The sequence below is a fragment of the Phoca vitulina genome, unplaced genomic scaffold (assembly GCF_004348235.1).
Source record: "Phoca vitulina isolate PV1807 unplaced genomic scaffold, GSC_HSeal_1.0 scaffold22, whole genome shotgun sequence".
Taxonomy (NCBI): Eukaryota; Metazoa; Chordata; class Mammalia; order Carnivora; family Phocidae; genus Phoca; species Phoca vitulina.
The window spans coordinates 18,453,133-18,475,368 of NW_022589725.1; the positions used below are offsets into that span (position 1 = coordinate 18,453,133).

Genomic DNA, 22,236 nt, shown 5'->3' on the forward strand with positions numbered 1-22,236 from the left:
GTTCTTCTACTGATAAGGAAAGGAAGCCCAAGGAAATGAAGGGCCTTTAAGGGTTACGCACGCTAAGAAGTAGGAGTGGAGCTCCACTCTCCATTCTCCTTCCCCCCCTTCTTGTCTCCTTTCTTCTTTGCTTCCTCCATGAACTATATTGTCTATTAAAGTCAATATCTTCAGACCTTTGGTAGATATAGCGACCACTGTGAAACAGAAGACAATTTTGTGTGTTTGAGCAAAGCAATCACATTAAAGTGAAGTGGATGGAGGGCTTAACTCTGGAATGTCATCTCCTTCACTGAAAACATCGATAGGAAGGGAAGGGTCATTATTTGGTTTGTGAAGAGCCAGATTTGCTCTAGACAGAGAATATGGCAACTTACTTTCTTCACAGAATGATTATTAAAAAATCATAAAGATGTATTCGTGGATTCAAATTATTACTTTTTTTCTGTAGCTCTGACTATAACAATATATGTGGTTGCAACCATTTATGCCATAAAAGTTAAATTAATGATCCTATTGTTTGAGACCACATTAAAAAAAAAAAGCAACCTGTAGAAACCTAGTGACAAAAATGGTTACTTTTGGATGCTTCTCACTTATACCTGATTTGCTGTTCACTCTTTCTAAGTCTTTCTTTGCATCACGTGTTCCCAAAACAGCTCACGTTTCTTTTCAAGCCAACTGACCCACTGAAGTGTCGGTGTGCTAAGAAAAGTCAATGAACCATAAAGTGACACGAGTAACTGATAGAACTTCAAAGGGGCCTTATTCTTTTCATCTTAACACACCCTGGCACCATCACAAATGTTTTCTTTCTTTCCACGAAATAAAAAACTCCTCTGCCTTTTTAACAGTTTCAGATTGATCTGAGGTCAGGTAACTGGGGAGTTTATGAGAAACACTTAACAGGCAAAGGTAGATAAACTGAGGTGACTACTCTGGATAAGCCCAGGACCAAAGTTCTAGAGACAACTGATTTTTCAACCATGAAAGAACCTTTGAATGGTGTCAAGTCCCGAGCCTCGCAGATGACCAGTCTGGCGTATTTGTTCACTAACTGCTGACACCGGCCGTGTCTACACCACTATTTGTTGAGCACGTACTACGAGCCAGGTACCATGCTCAATGCTTCATATACCTTATCTTATTCAATCCCCCCAATAAACCCAAGAGGAGGTATGTCCCCATTTTATAGATCAGGAAACTGAGGCTCAGGCACATGACAATGCCCGAGGTACCCCAGCTAGTATGTGTTGTCGAGCTAGGATTCAGCCCATCGTCTGTGTGATGCCAAAGCTCGTGCTCTTACCTTTGAACCAGGAACCTGCCTAGTACGGGTTCAATTTAAATTCCTGGACTCTTTACCTGTGAGGCCTTGTTAGGGGTAATCCATTTCCCCTTTGAGGGTGACTTACCTAAATAATTTGAGATTATCTGCAAGTTTAGGGATATCAGTGATGTCCTCCTAAGGAGAAACAGATAACATTTCGTAAGTAGTTAATTAGGTGGTACTGATACTCTATACCTGCACTGCCCAATACTGTAGCCACTCCCCACATGGGGTTATTAAAATGTGAATTAATTAAAATTAAATTAATGAGAAACTCAGTCCCTTAGTCACACGAGCCACATTTCTAGTAGTGACCTTAGTGGGTGAGGAGTGGACGGCGGGGGGGGGTGGGGTGGGGTGGGATGGCGTACATGCAGGGGCTTCTGGGTGGCTGGCAAAGTTCTAGTTCTTGGTTTGGGTGGTGACTTGGGTGTTAATACAAATTTGTTAAGCTGTACACTTTTTCCCCACTTTTCTGTATGTGTCATGTGTCACACAAATGAAAAAAGAGATTTAAAAAATTGACCAAGCACTACCATTCAAGTTAAAAATTTGAGCTAGAAACTGCTACTTTTATGTACAAACAAAATATTTTACAAATTTTACCTCAGAGGGAGTAAATCTAGCTACGTCTAGTTCACTGATTAACTTCTCAAAAGGAACCCGGTTCAAAGTTCATTGTGCGGTGTAGGCTGGTGTCTACTTTCTAAATGAAAAGCCTATTGTTCAGCATCACATGAAAATTTTGAGGGAGGAAGGGAGGGGGGAATTTTTCATTTATTCTGAGAAGGATCACAGTCTATCTATTCAGTGGAGGAAGTCAACAAGTGAGAACACTCAAATTCAATGAGCGTGGTGTCTCCTATAAATGTGAGACAGGGCTTTGAATCTCTACAGAATCTTGGCATTTAGTTTGTATGAAGTATTTTCTTTTGCATGATACCAACTTCCCATTTTAAGGAAATTAATCATAAGGAAACATGCCTTAAATCCATAAAAATATAGTGACTCATTTTTATCTCTTACTATTTATATCCAATTACAATAGGTCCACCTCTCTGATTCAATGTGCACTAAACTAATAATTACTCCCATGACTGAAGTAGTTAGTTAAACAAAAGGGTAGCACTCAACGGGTGAATCAAACAGGAGAGGCATGCCGGTTATAAAGCCGCCATTCGGCCACATTTCATGGATAAGGAGATGACAAAATAGCTGTATGACTTTATGTCTCACTGGAAGATTTTTGTCTATTTCCTGAAGTCAGAAGGGTTCAGGGGCTTTTTAAAGTGTCCCAGAATAAAGGCCCTCACTGTGTCAACCTTGCCCAGGTGCAGTGAATGACTAGGTAAATAGGTAATAGGCTTTGTATCTGTGAAGCATCTTGTCCATGCTCACAGCTAGCCATACAACACACTGGGTGGTTCTCTCTAGACCTGAGGGCAGGGACCGCCTCCATATTCCCCGCGAGTGAAGAAAAGCCACTGGTGGTAGGGGCCTTTGCCTCATACCCCACAGCTTCTCCCTAAGAAATACATATAGGGGCGCCTGGGTGGCTCAGTCGTTAAGCGTCTGCCTTCGGCTCAGGTGGTGATCCCAGGGTCCTGGGATCGAGCCCCGCATCGGGCTCCCTGCTCGGCGGGAAGCCTGCTTCTCCCTCTCCCACTCCCCCTGCTTGTGTTCCCTCTCTCTCTCTTCAAATAAATAAATAAAATCTTTAAAAAAAAAAAAAAAAAAAAGAAATACATATAAACGTACTCCCATTAACAGCATTGAACGTATCTCATTGTCCCTTCCAGAACTGACCCGAGAAAAGCCAGTCAGGTCTTGCTAGCTTTAAGCTTGTGACAAGTATGTTTTCTTTTTTCAAAATCAGACACAAGGTTCTCTTATTTCTCATAAAGAAGAGCTCATTTACACGTGTCAGTCCATGAGAACACAGCCACTGTTCTGAGTTACCAGAAAAGTGCATACCAAAGCGTTGTCTGCTTTTCCACCTTCTAGGGTCACTTCCAAATTAGAGAGTGCAGCTTCTACTTCGTCCACCTCAGACTCATTTGTAAAATCCTGTGTTTCAGCTGACAGCGACAGTTTGCTAATGTGATACTATGATGCAAACAGAGGTTTTAGAAATGTTATAAACACACATGTATCCATCAGCCCTTTCTCTTTTTGAAGACAATGCCCCCTGTAGTTCCAAATGTCTCCTGGAAAGAGGTCTCCCTCCTCTGAAGGGAAAATGACATTTTAATCTGAATTATTTTGAGAGGTATGGTTAGTCATGGTCAAACTCGATTCTTCTTCATCACTGGTTCAGCTTGTAGTGGGGATGAGATAAGAATTGCAAGACTAATGCCTTATAGAAGACGGGCGCGTGTGGGGGTTATGAGGAAAATTTTAAATTGAAATGGACTCCCCTCACTTTGAGTTCTTTCTTCAAAGAAAAGAAACAGTATGAAGAAAATGAAACTTGAAGAAAACAAATCTGCTTTGTTTTCTTCCAGAGAGAAGGTACTAGAGTCCCCATACCTGCAGTGCTGCAAAGATCAACATTTCTTCTTCCGTGCAATCAATTTCTTCCAAGAGAATGGCCCACCTGGCTTGTTCATAGAGCTGGTTGATTCGGACAGCATCGTACTAAAGAAAGAAACAGGTAGGTGTGTATGTGTTGGGGGGGCCCGCATATTTATATTCCTCAGTACGAAAACTCTGGAAACACGGAGGCCATTCCTTGTTAATGCAGTAAACTTTCGCTCAGGTAAGTGAAAGAAATACCTATCTTTCCACTGCCCCAGCTCATTTTACTTCTGAACGTAGAACTTGTTTTGTCAAGATTATTTTCTAGAGCTTCTTCAAGGGGCCAAACTGACCCATCTCAGATTCCATTATTTCTCCCTCTCTTTTATCACATTTCTACTGGTAGGAAAAACCATTGTCACCACCTGTCTACAGGACTCTCTTCATCTGGCAAAACTGCAACTCTGTACCGATTAAACCATAACGCCTATTTTTCCCCCCGAGTATACAATTTACCGTACCCTTAAGGAAAAAAGGTGAGGAAAATATGGAGGAGGAATAGAAAGAGTGCCTAAACAGATTTATCACAGGTTGATAAGCATTAGTTTATTTTTCCTTTTGCATTAACCTTATACACACGAGAAAAAAGGTGATAGGGGATGTAAAAATCTGTAGCAAGCCCAAACCAGCAAAGAGCATTGCTATCAGGTCAGTGGGAAATGGGGCCTATCGTAGAGGCACGCTCTTTCTCAGCAGCGCCAAAGCAAGACAAATGCGAACCCATGTGAGTGGACCTCGGGAAGCTGGAGGACTAAGAACCTTAAGAGAGTCTGTCTTTGCTTTGTGAACTTTGCAGGGTACACCACAGGAGCTAGCCCCAGGACCCTCCCCAAACAAACCAAAACAGAACACACGTGAGAATATTCACAACAGCGTTGTTCATAACAATTCCGAACTGGAAACGTTCCAGGGTGCCTCGGCTGGTGAATGGATAAACAAAACGTGGGCCACGTGCACAAGGGGACGCCACTCAGCAGTAAGAAGGAACATGCTACTGATACACGTAAAAACACAGAGGGACCTCAGAAACATGCTGAGTGAAAGATCCAGACGCACAAGATGACATACTGTATGAGTCCATCTATAGGAAACTTCTAGAAAAGGCAAACCTGGACACAGAAGGCAGACCAGTGGTGGGCTGGGGCTGGGAGCCAGAACTGACCACAGATGGGGTATGAGGAAACTTTTTTGGGTGATGCAAGTGTTTTACTACTGGATTGTGGTGATGGTTGCACAACCATATGAATGTACTACAATCATTATAATAGAATTTTATGGCATGTAAATGATACGGCAATCAAGATACAACTAAAAAACACACACCACGCACACCAAAAACCAAGCAACCCCTGCCCGCCCCCCCAAAAGACTCCTGCTTCATGAACAGTTTAAAGACAAAATCTAAATAGTATGTGCAGCCACTAAAATTTGAATTGGACTGTCCTATCTGTCTCTGTCTGTCCACCAGTCAGTCACAGTGTCTACAATTCTAATGCTGTAGGAGTTTTAGTGAGAGTAAGTTAAATCACCCGATCAGGCTTTTCTCTCAAATGCAGTCAGTAAGGATTTACAAAGCTTCCACACCTGAACAAACCTAATTCCCCTAGCACCCCCCAAAGCCAAATAAAACAATTCCTTGAAAGAACGTTGGTTAAACAAAAGTTGGCCTATATTTGCAAATTGACATTAGGAGAACAGGATCTAGTACAAGATGTTATAAAGGACAGGATAAGCCCTGGCTCCCACTGAGGAACACTGGATTTCTCTGTGGCAGCCAGCAGAACTCCGGATTTTCTTCTCTGGAGTCTTGTTCAGGTTCCCCCCGAGGCTCTAGAAGAACATCACAGGTCCCAGGTTTTCATGGGTCATGTATTAACAGGCACCCCAATAGGTCTTTTTCTCTCTGAGAACTCTGTCAGTGGTTTCCTTGACTTAGAGACAAATTTTTCCCCTTGGTGGGGATTGGCTACTCTCGCCCTTCCTTGGCTCTCGATTTCCTGTGTCTTCCAGTTTACTGAAAATAGAAATCCCAGACTGGCGTTAGGCGTCTGCCTTTGGCTGAGGTCATGATCCCAGCGTCCTGGGATGGAGCCCCGCATCGGGCTCCCTGCTCAGCGGGGAGCCTGCTTCTCCCTCTCCTACTCCCCCTGCTTGTGTTCCCTCTTTTGCTGTGTCTCTGTCAAATAAATAAATAAAATCTTAAAAAAAAAAATTAGAAAAAAAAAAAAAAAAGAAATCCCAGAGTGGGAAGCACACGGTTTCTGCCACCTCCATGGCCTGAATCCCTGTTTCTCTTCATCCAGGCAATTAGGTTAACCCCTCTCTCCTTCCCACAACCACCAATATAAACAAATAACAAGACCTGCTTCCCAGAGTTTCACTCTCTCAAGAAAGGGTTATTCTTGAGATCTAATCACTGAGGATTCCCAATTAGCTGGGAGGCAGGTTTCAGTATCTCCAGGACTCTTATTAAAATTGTTGTTCCTTTTCTCTACTGAACATTTAAAAAAATACTTTGATTATTAGAGTTATAAGTTATTTTTATTCACACATTCAAATAGGGCAAAATAAGAGATAATGAAGGAATTCATTCTGAATGAATTCTAAAGGGTCAAAAGAAGGTACAATAAAAAGTTAGTCTCCTTCTCTTCCTTGTTCCGGACTGTTTTGTACCTTGTTCTTTTTCATTCGATAATATACCTTGAATATGTTCTACATCAAAAGAAAGCTGATTCATTCTTCTTAGCAACAGCACTATATAGGTGTATCATAATGTACTTAACCACTTCCCTACTGATAGATGTTTAGGTAGTTTCCAATTTTCTTCCTCAAATAATGTAGCAATAACTGTTCTTGTGTACAGACATATTAATGCACATATTTGAGTATAACTGTGGTGTAAATACAGTGGAGTGGATTTGCTGCGTCAAAGCTATGTAGAATTGTAATTCTGATAGATATTGCCAAATTGCCTTCCATAAGGATCAGATTAATTTGTACTTTGATCTATAAGCAGGGTACGAGAGAGCCATTTTCCCCACACTCTTGCTAAGATAGTGTATGAAACTTTTTGATCTTTGCCAATACAAGGCTAAAAGCCATTCTAGTTCCTTTTCTATGAACTATGTGTTCGTATCCTTTGCTCATTAGGCTACTGGGTTGTTGGTCTTTTTTTTTTTTTATTGATTTCTGGAAGCTCTTTATTAGGGAAATTAGCCTTTTGTTTGTAATATGTGTTGCAAAGACCTTTTTACTTTGTATATGGTTTTTCGGCATGCATAAAATTTTAATTTATGAAAACGCACCTATCTTTTTTTGGATTCTGGATTTTGCATTTTTAAAGTATATTATTTTTTGAAATTTTGTATATTCTAGTATTTTTGTAAATTTGAGATTTTCATCAGTCCTTGTAACCCTGGTGTCACCGCCTGCCTGCATCTCTCTGCTGAAAGCTGGAGAGGAGACACTCCTTGATTCTACTATACAGTCTGGTTCCCATCTGGAGGTGCCTTGTCTGTTTTACAAGGTTTCATGGGTGCTATCTTTGCTCTTGATTTGATTGTAGATTCTATGAAAACATAAAGCGCATCTTAAGTTTCTGTATCCCTCTGTCTACCTAGTAGAAACTTGGAACTAAACCTGGTTATATTTATAGCATCCATACTTTTGAAGGGGGGAGAAGGGAACTCTAAAGTGGTTGGGGATCATTTTTCCTGTGCCCCAAAGTCATATCCCCAAAGCCTGAGTCTTCCGGTCACCTTTGGGTTGACAGCTTCTATTTGGCTGTTAGATTCAAATAGGTTTTGTTCATGAGCCATGGGGAGAGAACTCCTTACCAATTAAGCAAATATGATCATTCATAGCACCCTTGAAAAAAAAAAAAATCAAAACAAAAAAACCCCTCCCTTTTGGGAGAAGCTGTAGAGTAGTTTCTCCTGAAGGTTTTATCAAAGAGCCAAAATTTGCTCGTTTGCCACGATTCGGTGGAAGTTAGGCACTCCAGAAACAAGCTAGGTCCAGGGGCATTAAACCAGGATCTAAAGCAAAGACTGACCAGGAACAAGGCTCATTTTGAAGAAGATGCCAGTGGGACCAGAGATGCACCTTTGAAGACCAGACTTAACATCGGGATCAAGGAGAAGAGAGTGCCACGAGAGGCAGAATCACTGTTGTGGGTGAGAAAGGGGGCACTTGGAGGGCCCGTGACTCAGTTTATATTTTTGACATTTGGCAGGTTAAGTGCTGACTCACAACTCCACAAACAGGCCAGGCAGGGCCAAGAAAGGGGCAGAAATTCAGAGGATTTATTTCACTACTCAGTTGTCCTAGTAAACTTCAGGTGGCAGATGGGCACTTAATGGGAGTTGCTGCCAGCTGGGGTCTTTATTTTTACAGATGGTCCCTCTCTCTCATTACCAAAGACTTATTCAGCCCTGCAGTGGGGAGTCCTGGCTTATTCATGAGAGCCTGCTCTTAACCTTGGCTCTGATGATCCTTCCTTCCTAGAAGGAGATTTCAGCTCTGTGAGCCACTCTCCTCTTGTTCCTTGATTCGTGTGGATGGAGAGGGGCAGTGCACACCATGCTGGGCAGGAAGACCCCAAGAGACTCCTGCTAACTCAGGGGCAGCTGACCATGCTCATTAGAAACTTAAAGACGAAAATCCAAAGACAGTATATATTCATTGGTCTAACCCTGCAGAGCTAAACAGAAGATTATACAAATTAACCCTAATTCTGAGAACTATATGACTCAATTTTCCACTTCCAGACCTTCACATTGAAAAAAGGAGAGAGAGAAGAGGCACCTGGTGGCTCAGTCGGTTAAGTGTCTGCCTTCGGCTCAGGGCATGATCCTGGGGTCCTGGGATCGAGTCCCGTATCTGGCTCCCTGCTCGGTGGGGAGCCTGCTTCTCTCTCTCTCCCTCTGCCTGCCACTACCCCTGACCCTGCTCATTCTTTCTCTCTCTCTCTCAAATAAATAAAATCTTAAAAAAAAAAAGAAGATAAAAAGTATCTTACTTTGGGATTCAAGTCAAAGAACGTGTAGTATTTAAATCGTAACAGTAGCTGCTCATCGTCCTGGATGCCTTGCTCCATAAGGGAACGTGAGGAGTCCAGCCAACTAGAAAACAACAGGATGAGTTTTAAAAGTCAATCAATTTTACACACATATATTAGAATATTACCTAATATGTTTATATACATATTTACACTTATATACATGTATTTACACTTATATACATATAGATGTAGATGTACACATACATGTGTATGTGTGTGTGTGTATTTCCTTGAACAAAGTCTGAGTAAGTAATATAACCAAAAACCTGTAAGGGAGAGGACTTGATAATACCTTATATCTGCATTTTATTTTATAGCTTTTATAACTTTCCAAGTGCTTTTTGTATGTATATTTTGTTTACACCGATACTTAAAATAACCCAGTGAAGGGCCAAGGCGGTTCATATTTTCTCAGTTTTATGGGTGAGAAAATGGAGTCTTAGCGACATTAAGTGCCGTGTTCAAGGTCACGTGCCCTGTCGTGGAGCCAGAATGAAAATCTGTACTTGCTGACTTCCCGCACTGCCTCTCTTCTACACAAGCTGGTCTGACTCAATGCTGGGTCTATCGTATTGGCTAGAACTTTCTGTAACAGTGGAAATAGTCTATATTGCCCTGTCCAATAGGGTACCCACTAGTCCCATGTGGCTACTGAAGATTTAAATGTGGCTAGTGCCACACTTTAATTTTAATTAAATTCAAATTTAAATGTAAATATCCACCCGTGGCTAATGACTCCTGTATTGGATTGTGCAGTTCTAGAGCTGAAAAATAAATACTGGGTGGTGGTGAGGGGTGGAGAATAAAAGTGAGCAACAGAATGAGGCGGGGATGAATGCCCTCCAGTCCCACGGAGTGAAGATGGCCTGAATGTCTATTATTCCAGGCTTTGGGGGGAAATAAAGATGACTGAGATACAATCTCTGGACAGTCCAGTGGGGGTGAGTGAGCCTCATAATACAGGAACATGGTGAGAGAGAAGCAAACCGGAGCCATGTCCTTACCCTGCATTAAGCTTGGCTTTGTCAACCAGAGACCGAGGCTGGTACATATCAGCCAGCGCTTCTGGTGACTGGGGGGGTTGGCTGAATGCGAGGATGCTGCAGTTTTGTTCTGTCAAAGGGCTGTCGCTGAACCAAGTCATGGTGGAGGACGCCGGCGTTCCACTGATGGGGTCATATGTGGGAGTCATGGTTTTACTGTACAAGCCAGGGCTGACTGCAAGGCAAAGGGAAGCATGCACTATGATATGAGATTCATATCTTAATGAATATTAAGATCATTAAGACCTTAAGAATATTAAGATCAAGGGAGGCATCTTTGGAAAAATAGGTACTAACATTGCTTATACTAAAATGGATTTTGAATTTAAATGTCTGTAACATTTAAGTAAGTTATGACTGATGGTAGAGGAGTTTTTAGCGCCTGAAAAGGTAGAGAACTCACAGGCCGTAAAAGCTTCTAAAACCAACCCAGGCAAATGCTGGGGACTATCTCCTTGTCAATAATTCAAAATTCTATTTCAGCAGTGAGTTTTGGCACCATCAGAGAACAGAAGATCTCCCAAGAGTGCATATATAGACTATATTTTTGGGCAAATCCTTTAAACAAATAATAGTACTTGCCAATTTTAAGAATCCAGCTAGTTGATGGTTTATAAATCACATGGTCTGTGTAAGGAAAATGCAAAAAATGCTTTTTATTCTTTGCACTGGAATATACTATGCAAGAAGACCTTTGTCGCAAGCAAGCTAGAGATTGATTTGCTTTTATGTAAAAAGACAAGGATAGTGTCTTTCCAGAATTTTTACCTGCCCACTTGTTACATGCCCGATGCAAAATTTAAATTGAATTCAGGAAAGAGTCACATGAAGGCAGACTCAGGAAGAGAAAAGTATGGTTTGAGTGATCCAACTAATCTCTTTTCCTCCCAAATTCACAGCCAATTCCCCTAAAGCTTTGCGTTCATCAGCAACATAATATACACAGTTAAAACAATGAGCTATATAGTTGGTAGAGCACGTGACTCTTGATCTCAGGGTCGTGAGTTCAAGCCCCGTGCTGGGCATGGAGCCCACTTAAAAAAAATAATGAGCTATAAAACAAACCTTATTAAAAAAAATTCTGTGAGTTCTAAAAGTAATCGCATATCCTTTCTTCCTCACAGGAATCCTGCAATTTTAGTCCTTCTTTGTTTGGGGCAAGGGAGGTGAGGGAAGAGAAGACGAGGGAAAGAGGAGCAGAGGGAAGGAGAGTTCTTGGGATTTAAGAAATCCTTGGATTCAAGAATGAAACACAACAATAAAACAGCTGTCAGGAATCATACCTGGTGGACCTGAAGTCGTCGGAGAACCCTCCAGGTTTAAAATATCTTCAATGATGGGCTCCTTGTTACTTTTGTCTTTTTTTTTCTTCTTTTTAAAATAGTCACCAGAAGGCTTTAACAAGGAAAGTTCTTCTGATCGTCTGATATCTAACAAACAAATATAAAGAAGAATGAAAAACTATCAAAAAGTAAAAAGAGGGGGCATCTGGCTGTCTCAGTTGGAGGGGCAAGCGACTCTTGACCTCAGGGTTGTGAGTCGAGCCCCGCGTTGGCCACAGAGATTACTAAAAAGAAATAAAACTTAAAAAAAAAAAAAAAAGTAAAAAGAAAATTCCTTCTAAGACCCAGAGTCATGCTGGGCATCTGAAATCATTTCTCAGGAAATTCCTGAGAAGTAGATGGAACTAAATTATATCCCTTTGGAAGAAACAGAAGGGGACCAGAGACTCCTAAAATGGGTGCATGTGTGTGTGTGTGTGGGGGGGGGTGTGAGCCAAAGAGTGGAGGGAGATTTAGTCTAATAAAATTACTAGTTGTTTTTTAATTTATTATGAAAATATTTCAAAGATATCCAAAGCAAAGGGAATAGTATAATGGCGCCCTCATATTTTTATCAGCCAGCTTCAACCACTACCAACATTTAGCTGTTCTTGCGTTATCTATTTACTACCCATTTTTCCCTCCCTCTTTTTCCTCTTTTTTCAGGTTTTTTTTCTAAAATAACAACCAAGAATCCCACCTTTTTCTTTATAGAACATAGATCCTGAAAGCCTTTCTCTTACACTGTGCCCAGTCGCTAATTTCATCCCTACGGCAGACAGCATTGGTGCCCCGCGCATCTCTTCGTGGCCCTCACCACTTCCGTGCACTCTGAGGCGACTTCCCGTGGCAGCTAGGACAAGCATCTCTCTGCCTGAGGGCTTGCTCTGGATGCCACAGTCTGCACTGCCCAAATGCTGATGCAAAAGGCCACATAAGTTCAGAGAATTAACACTCCCCAAAAGCAGCCCTCAATGACTGACGAGAGTGGCATATTAACACTCCTGCTCCCTCACCCCTTGGGTGGGCTAGTTCTGAGGCATGTTGACATCATCTCTCAGAAGCCCCCAAATGCCCCAAATGCGACTGGATTGGTGACACTCTCTTATGGGTGGCCTTCTCTTTCCAGTCTTACTTCCTCACCCCCCAACCAGTGTTTTCTGGAATCACCCCCCCCCCCCCAAATAACTGTTTGTCCTTGAATTCTTATCTCAGAGTCTGCTTCTGGAGCAATGAAACCAAGATGATTCCCAGTTTTCTCTATTAGTCAAATATATTTATAACCACCACTGCTAATCAGAACTCCTGATAACCATTAACCACACTGAGCTGCTATGTGATTCCAAGTAAAAGCTAAGGAATGTGGATGTTTAGAGTCTGAAAGCAGTTTTCCTGGAGGCAAATGCACTGATGCCAGAGGTCCGGCCATTTTTCAGTTCAAACACTGCTTAGTGCCAAGGCTGAGGCTAGCAGTTCAGCTCCATCCTCTTCCCCTGTAACCAAGGATGCTTGATTGTCAGGTGGCAGCACACACCTGTGCCCATTCCAAATGCATAATTTATACATGAGACCAGGAGATGAATCAGAATTTCCAGCAGGAGCATTAGAAACAAAACAACCAAACCAAACCTGCATCTCCAAGCCCAAGATTTGTGTCTTGTCTTTGTGAGAAAACCCATCATATTGCTAAATTTGATTTAGCTTCACTTGAACAGATATAAAAGACAATGATTAGAAATGCCAGATTGGGGCGCCTGGGTGGCTCAGATGGTTAAGCGTCTGCCTTCGGCTCGGTCATGATCCCAGGGTCCTGGGATCGAGTCCCACATCGGGCTCTCTCCTCCTTGGGAGCCTGCTTCTCCCTCTGCCTCTCTCTCTCTCTCTCTGTCTCTCATGAATAAATAAATAAAATCTTTAAAAAAAAAAAAAAAAAAAGAAATGCCAGATTGAGCCCTTTAGAACTACTATGAAGATATAATCTGGAAAAGAGAAGAACGTCTGACTGCTTCTATATATTTTGCAGCCTCAAGTTTTTGGTCCCGGCCACAATGTGTGTTTCCAGTCTACTGTGGACTGGGTTTTATTTCATCATTTCCTTTGTTTTCCAATCGTCATTGGAATATTGCTGGAAACAACATGCCCTGCTACTTGCCATTTGCCCGTCATGCACCAGGGGCACTGCTGGTGAGCTCTGTAATGGAAGGTTCCATTCACTTGTTCACTTAACAGTTGATGAGCAGCGAACATGTGCCAGGTGTTGTGCTAGGTGTTAGGAACCTGGGCATGCTCAAGTAATGGTTTCTGTCTTCACCCTATTTAATACCATAGTAGTCCCCACTGACCAACATTGGAACTCCCAATCCTGCATATACTGTTAGAGTTTTTCTTTTTCTCTCTACCACATATCTCCTTTTAATATCTTATTTTTAAATTACTTTTACATTCATTCTTTCTTTTCTGTCTCTGTATCCTAGAATGTCAGCTCAAGAAGGGAAGGGGGTTTGGACTATTTTTATTGCTAACCAATCCCTAGCACTCGCCACAATGCCTGCCTAATCAGTATATATTTGTTGAAGGAATGAATGAACGGTTTATAGTTTAATGGGGAAGAGAGATTACTCACTCAGATATTGTAAATGCTAAATCTTAGCCTTGGAACCAAAGAATGTACCTACACACTTTCAAAAAGTATAAAACAAGAAAATCTTCATGACACAGGGTTCACTTCCATTATAGAAGTTCCCCAAATACATGGTTTGGGCAGTGTTGTTCCTAATGACTGTTAAAACCGTAAGAATTAGTTTTCAATCCATAATTAAGTGTACCTTCCTGCTTAAAATAAATTCCACAAATAATTTTCGTGGCTAGAATATTTACTGTAGTGAAGTGTTAATAAAGCAATTAAGACACTAAAAAACACCATTATCTCAAAAACAATAAAGATATTTCAGCTCTATGGTGATGATGATGGAATGGAACTTCCTTGTTTGCCTTAAATATAATGATGATATTAGTATGGCTTAGGGGAATGAATTTTTTTTGGGGGGAAATCTTAATGGGTTTGTTTCTTCTGTTTACAGATCTCTTTTGAAATAGTGTTAAGCTTTGTGGAAATGAACCTGATTTATTCCAATAATGTTTCATTTGGTTTAACTCTACTTACATGGCTAAAGTCCCCAGAAAAAGCTTGAAAAGTATGGTTCCTAATAAGGGAAGTGTAGGCAGAAAGCACACATAATTTTCCTGTCCTCCTTGCCCAACAGTCCAAAGGGCGTGGGGCCCCTCCAGGGTACTCACTCAGGATTTTGCAGATATCACTGACAGCTTTAAAAACCACAGCTGAGAAGCTGACTCGCAACCTCACTGTCTTCACATTTGGCAGGCGGAGGCGAAGCATTTTGTGCTGTGGGGTGAAGAGAAGCTTTGCATCTGCCTGGACCCCACATTTGTCCAGAGTCCAGTGTGTTTTCAGAAGCCAGCAATGTTTCTGTTCCCACCAGAGGGCAAAGTCTGACCAGTCTTGGGATATGTCTGCAAAAATGGAAAATACGATGAAGTGAAATGAGAGAGAACTCGAGTCCATTCCATTGCGTGCGAGAGCTGAAATATACCCATGGTCTTCAGCTCCCCATCTCCTTTTACAACCCAAGGCTCCACAAGCCTGGGACTCTCGTCAAAGTCTCTAAGGTGGGGCAGGTAGAAAACAGAGACTGAACCTTATCATGATTATATTTTAACACGGTGAAAGGAACAGAAACATACACATTTTGTTCTTGATAAAATAGCTGGAGTTCTTTTCCCTAGAATCCCTTAGGGGCATGGTCCTTTCTGGGAAAGCCAGGAGCATTTGACTTTAATCAAGATTATTTCCCTATAAGAAATGAATCCTTACACCATTGCATCACAAAGGAATATCAATAACTCCCAAAGTCTGCACAGAAGGACTATAAAGTCGACATTCCCCCCCTGCATAATGACCAGCTCTCTTATCAGCACCACCAGATACCCAGTTTCCAAAATGTCTACCTGAGATCAGCTGAATATTTTCTCTCAATGTCAGTGTCAACGTGAACTCTTTCCCCTCCTTCAATGCTGAGAGCAAAGTTGAATCTTTTTCCTTTGTCAATGCTGGAACCAATATTCAATCTTTTGTCTGTTTTTTTAAAAAATGTTTCTCTCTTGTTCTCTCACTTTATGTTAGAAAACCTTTCTTTCAATGCTGTTAGTAGAAATATAAATGCTGTAACTATTTTAGAAAGTCCTATTATGCAGCATTTCCTCTCTGAGCTGTACCCCAACAGAAATCTACTCACCAAAGACATGTATTATAGCAGCCCTATCTGTAAGGGCCTGCAAATGGGAACAACCCAAATGCCCATCACTAGGTAAATGGATAAACCGTGGCATAATCATACGATGGAATATCACACAGCAATGAGAGTAAATGAACCAAAACTGTATGCAACAATATGGGTAAATCTTGGGCGCCTGGGTGGCTCAGTTGGTTAGGCGACTGCCTTCGGCTCAGGTCATGATCCCAGGGTCCTGGGATCGAGTCCCACATCGGGCTCCCTGCTCAGCGGGGAGTCTGCTTCTCCTTCTGACCCTCTCTCCCCTCATGCTCTCTCTCTCACTCTCTCTCTCTCAAATAAAAAAAATCTTAAAAAACAAAACAAAACAAAACAACATGGGTAAATCCTCACATGAGTACACCTATATGCAGTTTAAAAACAAGTAAAATTATTCCTATGGTGTTAGAAGTCAGAATTATACTTTAATGAAGACTTACTTAAAAAAAATCTCTATCTCATTAGTGTAAGTGAAAAGCCAACATCTGGACAACTTTGGGTAGAAGGTAAAAAGAAATAAGAGAAAACAGAACACTATTAAGTTTTAGGTCGATCATGTTGATTCCTGATGTGAAGACTGACCCTTAAGACTTCTCTTTCTTTGTTTGAACAGGAAGAGTAGCAAATGGTGGATATGTGTTAGAAGATACATTAGCACTGAGCGGACTTCATCACTGAGCAATCAAACATATTAACAAAGAGAATTGACACAGTAATCTAATGCCATGTCACATAAAGTCACTTCAGATGCCGCCAGTGGGATGAGCCTGTGGAAACATGGTTTCATACCTACTGAGGAGCTTTAGTTTGCCACCAGAGACTCCAGTTTTTACAAGAGTGGTTGGGGGGTTCAGTTTATGGCTTTTGTAAGATTCTCTATTTCTCTTCTTCCTGTGGGAGGGGGCTTGTTCTCTGAGCCATTACAAGATAAAAAAGCAGAAAAACTTAGATGATCAGACAACCTAGATCAGCCATTTACTGTTAGTGCAATAGAGAGGGTTTCAAATATAGGGAAACCATAAAGAAACAGTAACTTACTGATCTGTTCTACTAACTTGAGCATCAACCCCCCAACATGCAGGTCTCCGGACACTCTCAGTGTGACATCTTTCTGCTCCTCCTCGTTTGGATGGTCAACTCTGACGACGAGCTCCCAAGAAGCAGATGCAAAGTCGCTGGATGAGAGCATCATGGCAAACGCAGGTGTCTGCCGCATAAAAAGGCAGACACAGATCAGAATATGAGAAGGTAGCTGGAGCTTGCCAGGAGACCCTGCAGGGCAAAACTTTTTCTCATTTTAGCCTCTTCAGGAACTCTGCAGGGTTCCCAGTGTTCCATATTAAATTCAACATCTTATCTTTAAAGACAAAAAGTCCTATAAAAATGGTCTCAAGCCTTCCAAATGTATGTAACTTTATCTTTCCATAGGCACTTGCCTATTTATTTTCCGTGCCTGCCCAATGCATCAATCTTCACTTTCTGTCTCTGTTGACTTCTCTTGACTTTCTCTGAACTATTGTGGCAATAGGCAACAAATCATGGGAATCCTTGATATCTTTAAAAAAAAAAATCAACTTCATTGAAGTGTAATTTGCATATAACAAAATGCATAGATTTTTTTTTTTTTTAAGTAGGTTCCATGCCCAGCATGGAGCCAAACATGGGGCTTGAACTCACGACCCTGAGGTCAAGACTTGAGCTGAGATCAAGAGTCAGATGTTCAACCATATGAGCCACCCAGGCACTTCTGCACAGATTCTTTTTTGAGTATATTAGTTTCAGGTGAACAATATAATGATTCAACAACTCTATATGTTATGCTGTGCTCACCACAAAAATGCACGGATTTTAAATGTACAGTTTGATGCCTTTGTTATATGCAAATTATGCCTTTAGCTAAAGTTTATTTTAGAAAAGGATGCCGTAAAAATCTTCCTCTATTTTTCTATATTATTATATTCTCCCATACATATTGATGACATCTTCTGGTATGACAATTCAAAAAATGGAAGTACAGCAAAATAGTTTCTATTTCAGTCATACACTATGTAGTTGTACCTTAAATGCATATGAAGATATAGGTCATTAATAATTATTGTCATGTATTTGACTTATTTGAGCTACCATTTTATGTCATATCAAAGTTGATAAGTTAAGTGCATCAATTAAGTTTTTGGACATACCTCTGGCAAAAGATTTAAAACAGGAGTGACAGACATACCAAGCCCACTCTTCAAAATACAGATGGGGTGAGAACTTCAAAATCAGAGTTTTCCTCTTATTGGAGGAACAAGAATAAAATAAGCTATGCAGTATCAAAACTGGAATGTTTCAGGGGTAATAGGAACACTGGAACCTGAAATTGGCAGAATTAAAATAAGGGCTCTGTCTTACTTCTAAAAAGAAAACAAATGATCTTACCATTTCTGACTATTTTAATACTGAAAAGAAAAATCAGTCATTTAAACATTAATACATCTTTTTCACTTCACTATGTAAAGACAGCTTATAAGATGTCCATGTTTTCATAAGGCCTATTTTTGAGAAACATCAGTGCACTCAAACTCCTGAGGGGCTTTTCCAAGGGCAAGTGCATGAATCCCCTGGGGATCTTATTCACCTCAGATTCTGTTCAGCAGGTGTGGGGTGCAGGTGGAGACCCTGCATTTATAACAAGCTTCAGGTTAACAGGTCTGTGGCTCACACTTTTGAGTCCAAACAGCCAGCCACGTGAAAAATTAGCTTCAGGACTCCATTCCACCCTTCAATCTACCCAAATTAATATGAAGCCAGGGACTGTGGTGACACCTGAGGGACATTATTTTTAATAATAATTACCCCAGGGGCACCTGGGTGGCTCAGTCGTTAAGCATTAAGCGTTAAGCGTCTGCCTTCGGCTCAGGTCATGGTCCCAGCGTCCTGGGATCCAGCCCCGCATCAGGCTCCCTGCTCAGCAGGAAGCCTGCTTCTCTCTCTCCCACTCCCCCTGTTTGTGTTCCCGCTCTCGCCGTGTCTCTCTCTGTCAAATAAATAAATAAAATCTTAAAAAATAATAATAATAATTACCCCACCAGTGGCATACCAGTGTTGTGTGCATTTGAAACTATTCACATTTGAAAGCATAAGAGAATCTCAAAATACACAAAGATACACTGTAAATCTGAACGGGCTCAGGGCAGATTTTATTTGTTTAAATCAAATTCAGGAGTTCAGAAGTAGCTCCTTGTGTTTGTATGACCAGAAGGGATATAATGCTTGTACCTCCCCATGCACAGAGCCACACGTGGAGACCTCCTGCTTGGGCAGTGAAGGCCATGTAATGACTATATTCGGCCTAACCACTTGCTTCACTGTCATCATCAGGCTCAAATATCATTTGTTATGTACTTACCCGGATATATAATCTGTGTGAACCACTATTTTGTGTTATCTCCTTCACTGCTCAGCAGTCCCATTAGAAATGAGGAAACTCAGGCTCAGAGAGGTTATGCAACTCGTTGGAAGCCACACAGCAAGTTAGATGGTGGAGCCCAGACAGAAATCCAGGTCTTTCTAACCCCAAACTCTTAACCACTACACCGGGACACGTCCTTCATAAAGTTGCAACACCAACATGAAATAAAACTCTTAAAACCACATTAGCTAAACTCTCAGGAGGCTTCACTAAGCATTTCAACTAACATCTTTCCCAGTGAGGAAGCAATAAAGATAACACCATAACATGGCATTGAACTATTTGACTTTAAGACCCTCACAATTTCTAAACTGCTATGGTTCGAGGTATAGTTATTTTAAAAGTTTGTACTTTACTCATATGTGGAACATAAGCAATAGCATGGAGGACTACAGAGGAAGGGAGGAAAATCTGAAGGGGGAGAAATCAGAGAGGGAGACGAACCATGAGAGACCCCGGAAACGAACTGAGGGTCTCAGAAGGGAGGAGGTTGGAGGGAGGGGTAACAGGGTGATGGGTATTAAGGAGGGCACGTCTTGTGATGAGCACTGGGTGTTACAGGTAACTAAAGAATCATTGAACACTACATCAAAAACTAATGAACTCTACAGTGGCTAACTGAACACTAAAAAAAAGTTTGTACTTTAAAGTGACTCCTTACTGCTTGTTTCATGAGTATCACACATTGGTCTTTTCCTAACTTGGGCAATCAAAACACTTCTCAAAAACCAAAAAAACAAAGAAAACCCACTTCGCATGTAGGCAACATATGGTGACTCCCTTACAGCGAAATTCAGGCTAAAATTGGACAATCCGGTTTCCCCGCATTCCTCTCCTATCTTTCTGCACCTTCCATTTTTGAATGAACTTCTCATTCGCAGCAAGCTGCTACTTGTTAAGGGGAGCAGCAAACACCAACCGGGAAAGCACATCGAAGGAGACGAGAACAGAAAGCAAAGCGCGCAGGCTGACCTGCCTTCCCTGGGGGAAGACCAGCTGTCCACCTCCTCCTGTCCTCCTTGACTACAGAAAATGCAACAAAGGACAGACAGGCAGCCAGCCAGACAGAAAGATGAGGGAAATAGCCCCTGATGCTTCCCCTGGAAGATCAGAGAGTGTGCCTGTCCAAAGGCCACTCCGCCTGTCGGTTGCCAGTCCTGCAGGGTCCTGGGGCCAGGGGGAGTGAGGTGGGTGCCCCTGACCCATAGGGCAGCCCCCGCGGCTACAAGGAGAGTTTATTTTGCAAGGCCAGATAGGCAAGGCCGGAGAAAGTGGCCACACGCCGGGGACGTTATTTTTAATTCAGCAGCTATTTACGTGCAAGCGCTGAAGAAAGGAAGGGGCAGGGGTCTCCAGCCTGGGCGGTGCCCGTCACAGCCTCCCCCCCCACCCCGCCCCTAGCCTTAGCCCCCGGCACCCACCTGCTTTCCCGGCGCGGGTGGCGTGCAGCCTCACGGACGCGCACGTGGACGCCTGCGCCCCTGAGTCCCGCCGGAGGCGCCCCAGGCCGGGCGGGCGCTCGAAGCGGGCGAAGCGGACGAAGCGGGGTGCCGGGGCCCGCGCTCGCGGCGGCCGCTCGGCTCGGCTGGGCCGGCTGGGCTGCGCGCGGCCGCTGCGGGGAAGCCGCCCCGGACCTCCCGGCGAGGCGCGGCGCCCGCCCCTAGCAGGACGCGGGGTGCACGGTCTCCGCCCTGCGCGGCCCCCGGAGGCCCGGCCGAGGCCGGCGCGCGGCGGGGCAGGTGAGGGCACGCCCAGCCCCGGGCCTGCTGGGTCTCGCTCCGGGAGAGGGGAAGCGCTCGGCAGAGTTGGGAGGGCTGAGGGTGGCCGAAGGGCTGCGGCGCGGCGGGAGGGCGGGGAGAACCCGGGCGGACGCACGCCGCCTGCACCCCCCGAGCGAACTCTCAACCGGCCCCTCGCAGGCCGCCTCCAGTTTCCCCGGTTCCCCGAGGCCCTTCGGGGACTAGCCCAGGTGGCTGAAGTACGGCTACGTGCCCTGCCCTCCAGGTATATCCATCACTCACACCCCGGGGTCCGTCCAGGTCCGGAGACTCCCTTCTCCCCTTTAAAGAGCCTGGGGGGCCTGCGATCGCCAGGTGGAAGAAACGAGAGCGGGTCATCTCTGAGTAAGAGGGTGATGTAAACCGCCGACAAGGGCGAGGCGCCCAAAATACGCACAATGCAAGACCCCGGGGCAACTCAAGGCCACGCCCCAGGCCGGAATTGGGTGGCTCACCTCCGATTCACCACCTGGTCTCGCCGGTCACCTTCCTGTCGGATTTACTCCCAAAGTAGGCTGGGTGGGTGACTTTGGGCAATGTACACAACCTGTCCAAGCCTCCTTGGTTCATATTACACACATCTGTTGAATGTTTATTACGTGCCAGACATGGGGCTGAGCTCTAAGGATGCAGTGGTTTAATGAGACAGTCAAGGCAATGATAGTTTCCTCATCTGTGAAATGGGTAGAGATGGAATGTCCACCACCATTCCAGGGTTTCATGCAGTATAATATAAACTTTAGCGATTTACACCGAGTACATAAGGCTCATGATAACTTAAAATGCTATCAAATTTAGAAGTGGAATCCTTGTTTTTGCTTGCACATTACCATATTCAGCCGTTATAATGGTTTTGAAAGTATTTTACATTTAATTTTTTTAAAAGATTTTATTTATTTATTTGACAGAGACACAGCAAGAGAGGGAACACAAGCAGGGGGAGTGGGAGAGGGAGAAGCAGGCTTCCCACCGAGCAGGGAGCCCGCTGCGGGGCTCGATCCCAGGACCCTGGGACCATGACGTGAGCCGAAGGCAGACGCTTAACGACTGAGCCACCCAGGCGCCCCTTTACCTTTAATTTTAAAAAGGTCGGTTGACTTTGATTTCAGGGCTGTAAGTTCAAGCCCCCACTGGGTGTAGAGATTACTTAAAAAAAAATAAAATCTTTAAAAAGATCAGTTGAGGGGTGCCTGCGTGGCTCAGTGGGTTAAGCATCTGCCTTCTGGGCAGGTCATGATCCCAGGGTCTGCGACGTAGTCCCCCATAGGGCTCTCTGCCCAGCGGGGAGTCTGCTTCTCCCTCTACCCCTCCCCCCTGCTTG

At 43.2% G+C, this 22,236-nt stretch overlaps 1 protein-coding gene across 1 annotated transcript in view; it reads right to left on the reverse strand.

The window, feature by feature from the left end:
* The window catches only part of FERMT1 (fermitin family member 1), a 32,486-nt gene extending 11,878 nt beyond the window's left edge, over positions 1-20,608 (reverse strand). Inside the window, exons 1-9 of the mRNA XM_032420162.1 lie at positions 20,559-20,608; positions 16,722-16,890; positions 14,632-14,865; positions 11,296-11,442; positions 9,974-10,187; positions 8,928-9,030; positions 3,860-3,967; positions 3,305-3,436; positions 1,416-1,465 (exon numbers count right to left, since the gene is read on the reverse strand). Coding sequence (XP_032276053.1) covers positions 1,416-1,465; positions 3,305-3,436; positions 3,860-3,967; positions 8,928-9,030; positions 9,974-10,187; positions 11,296-11,442; positions 14,632-14,865; positions 16,722-16,875 — 1,142 coding nt within the window. The 5' untranslated portion in view covers positions 16,876-16,890; positions 20,559-20,608. The remainder of the gene's footprint in view (positions 1-1,415; positions 1,466-3,304; positions 3,437-3,859; positions 3,968-8,927; positions 9,031-9,973; positions 10,188-11,295; positions 11,443-14,631; positions 14,866-16,721; positions 16,891-20,558) is intronic.
* Between the last annotated feature and the right edge of the window lie 1,628 nt (positions 20,609-22,236).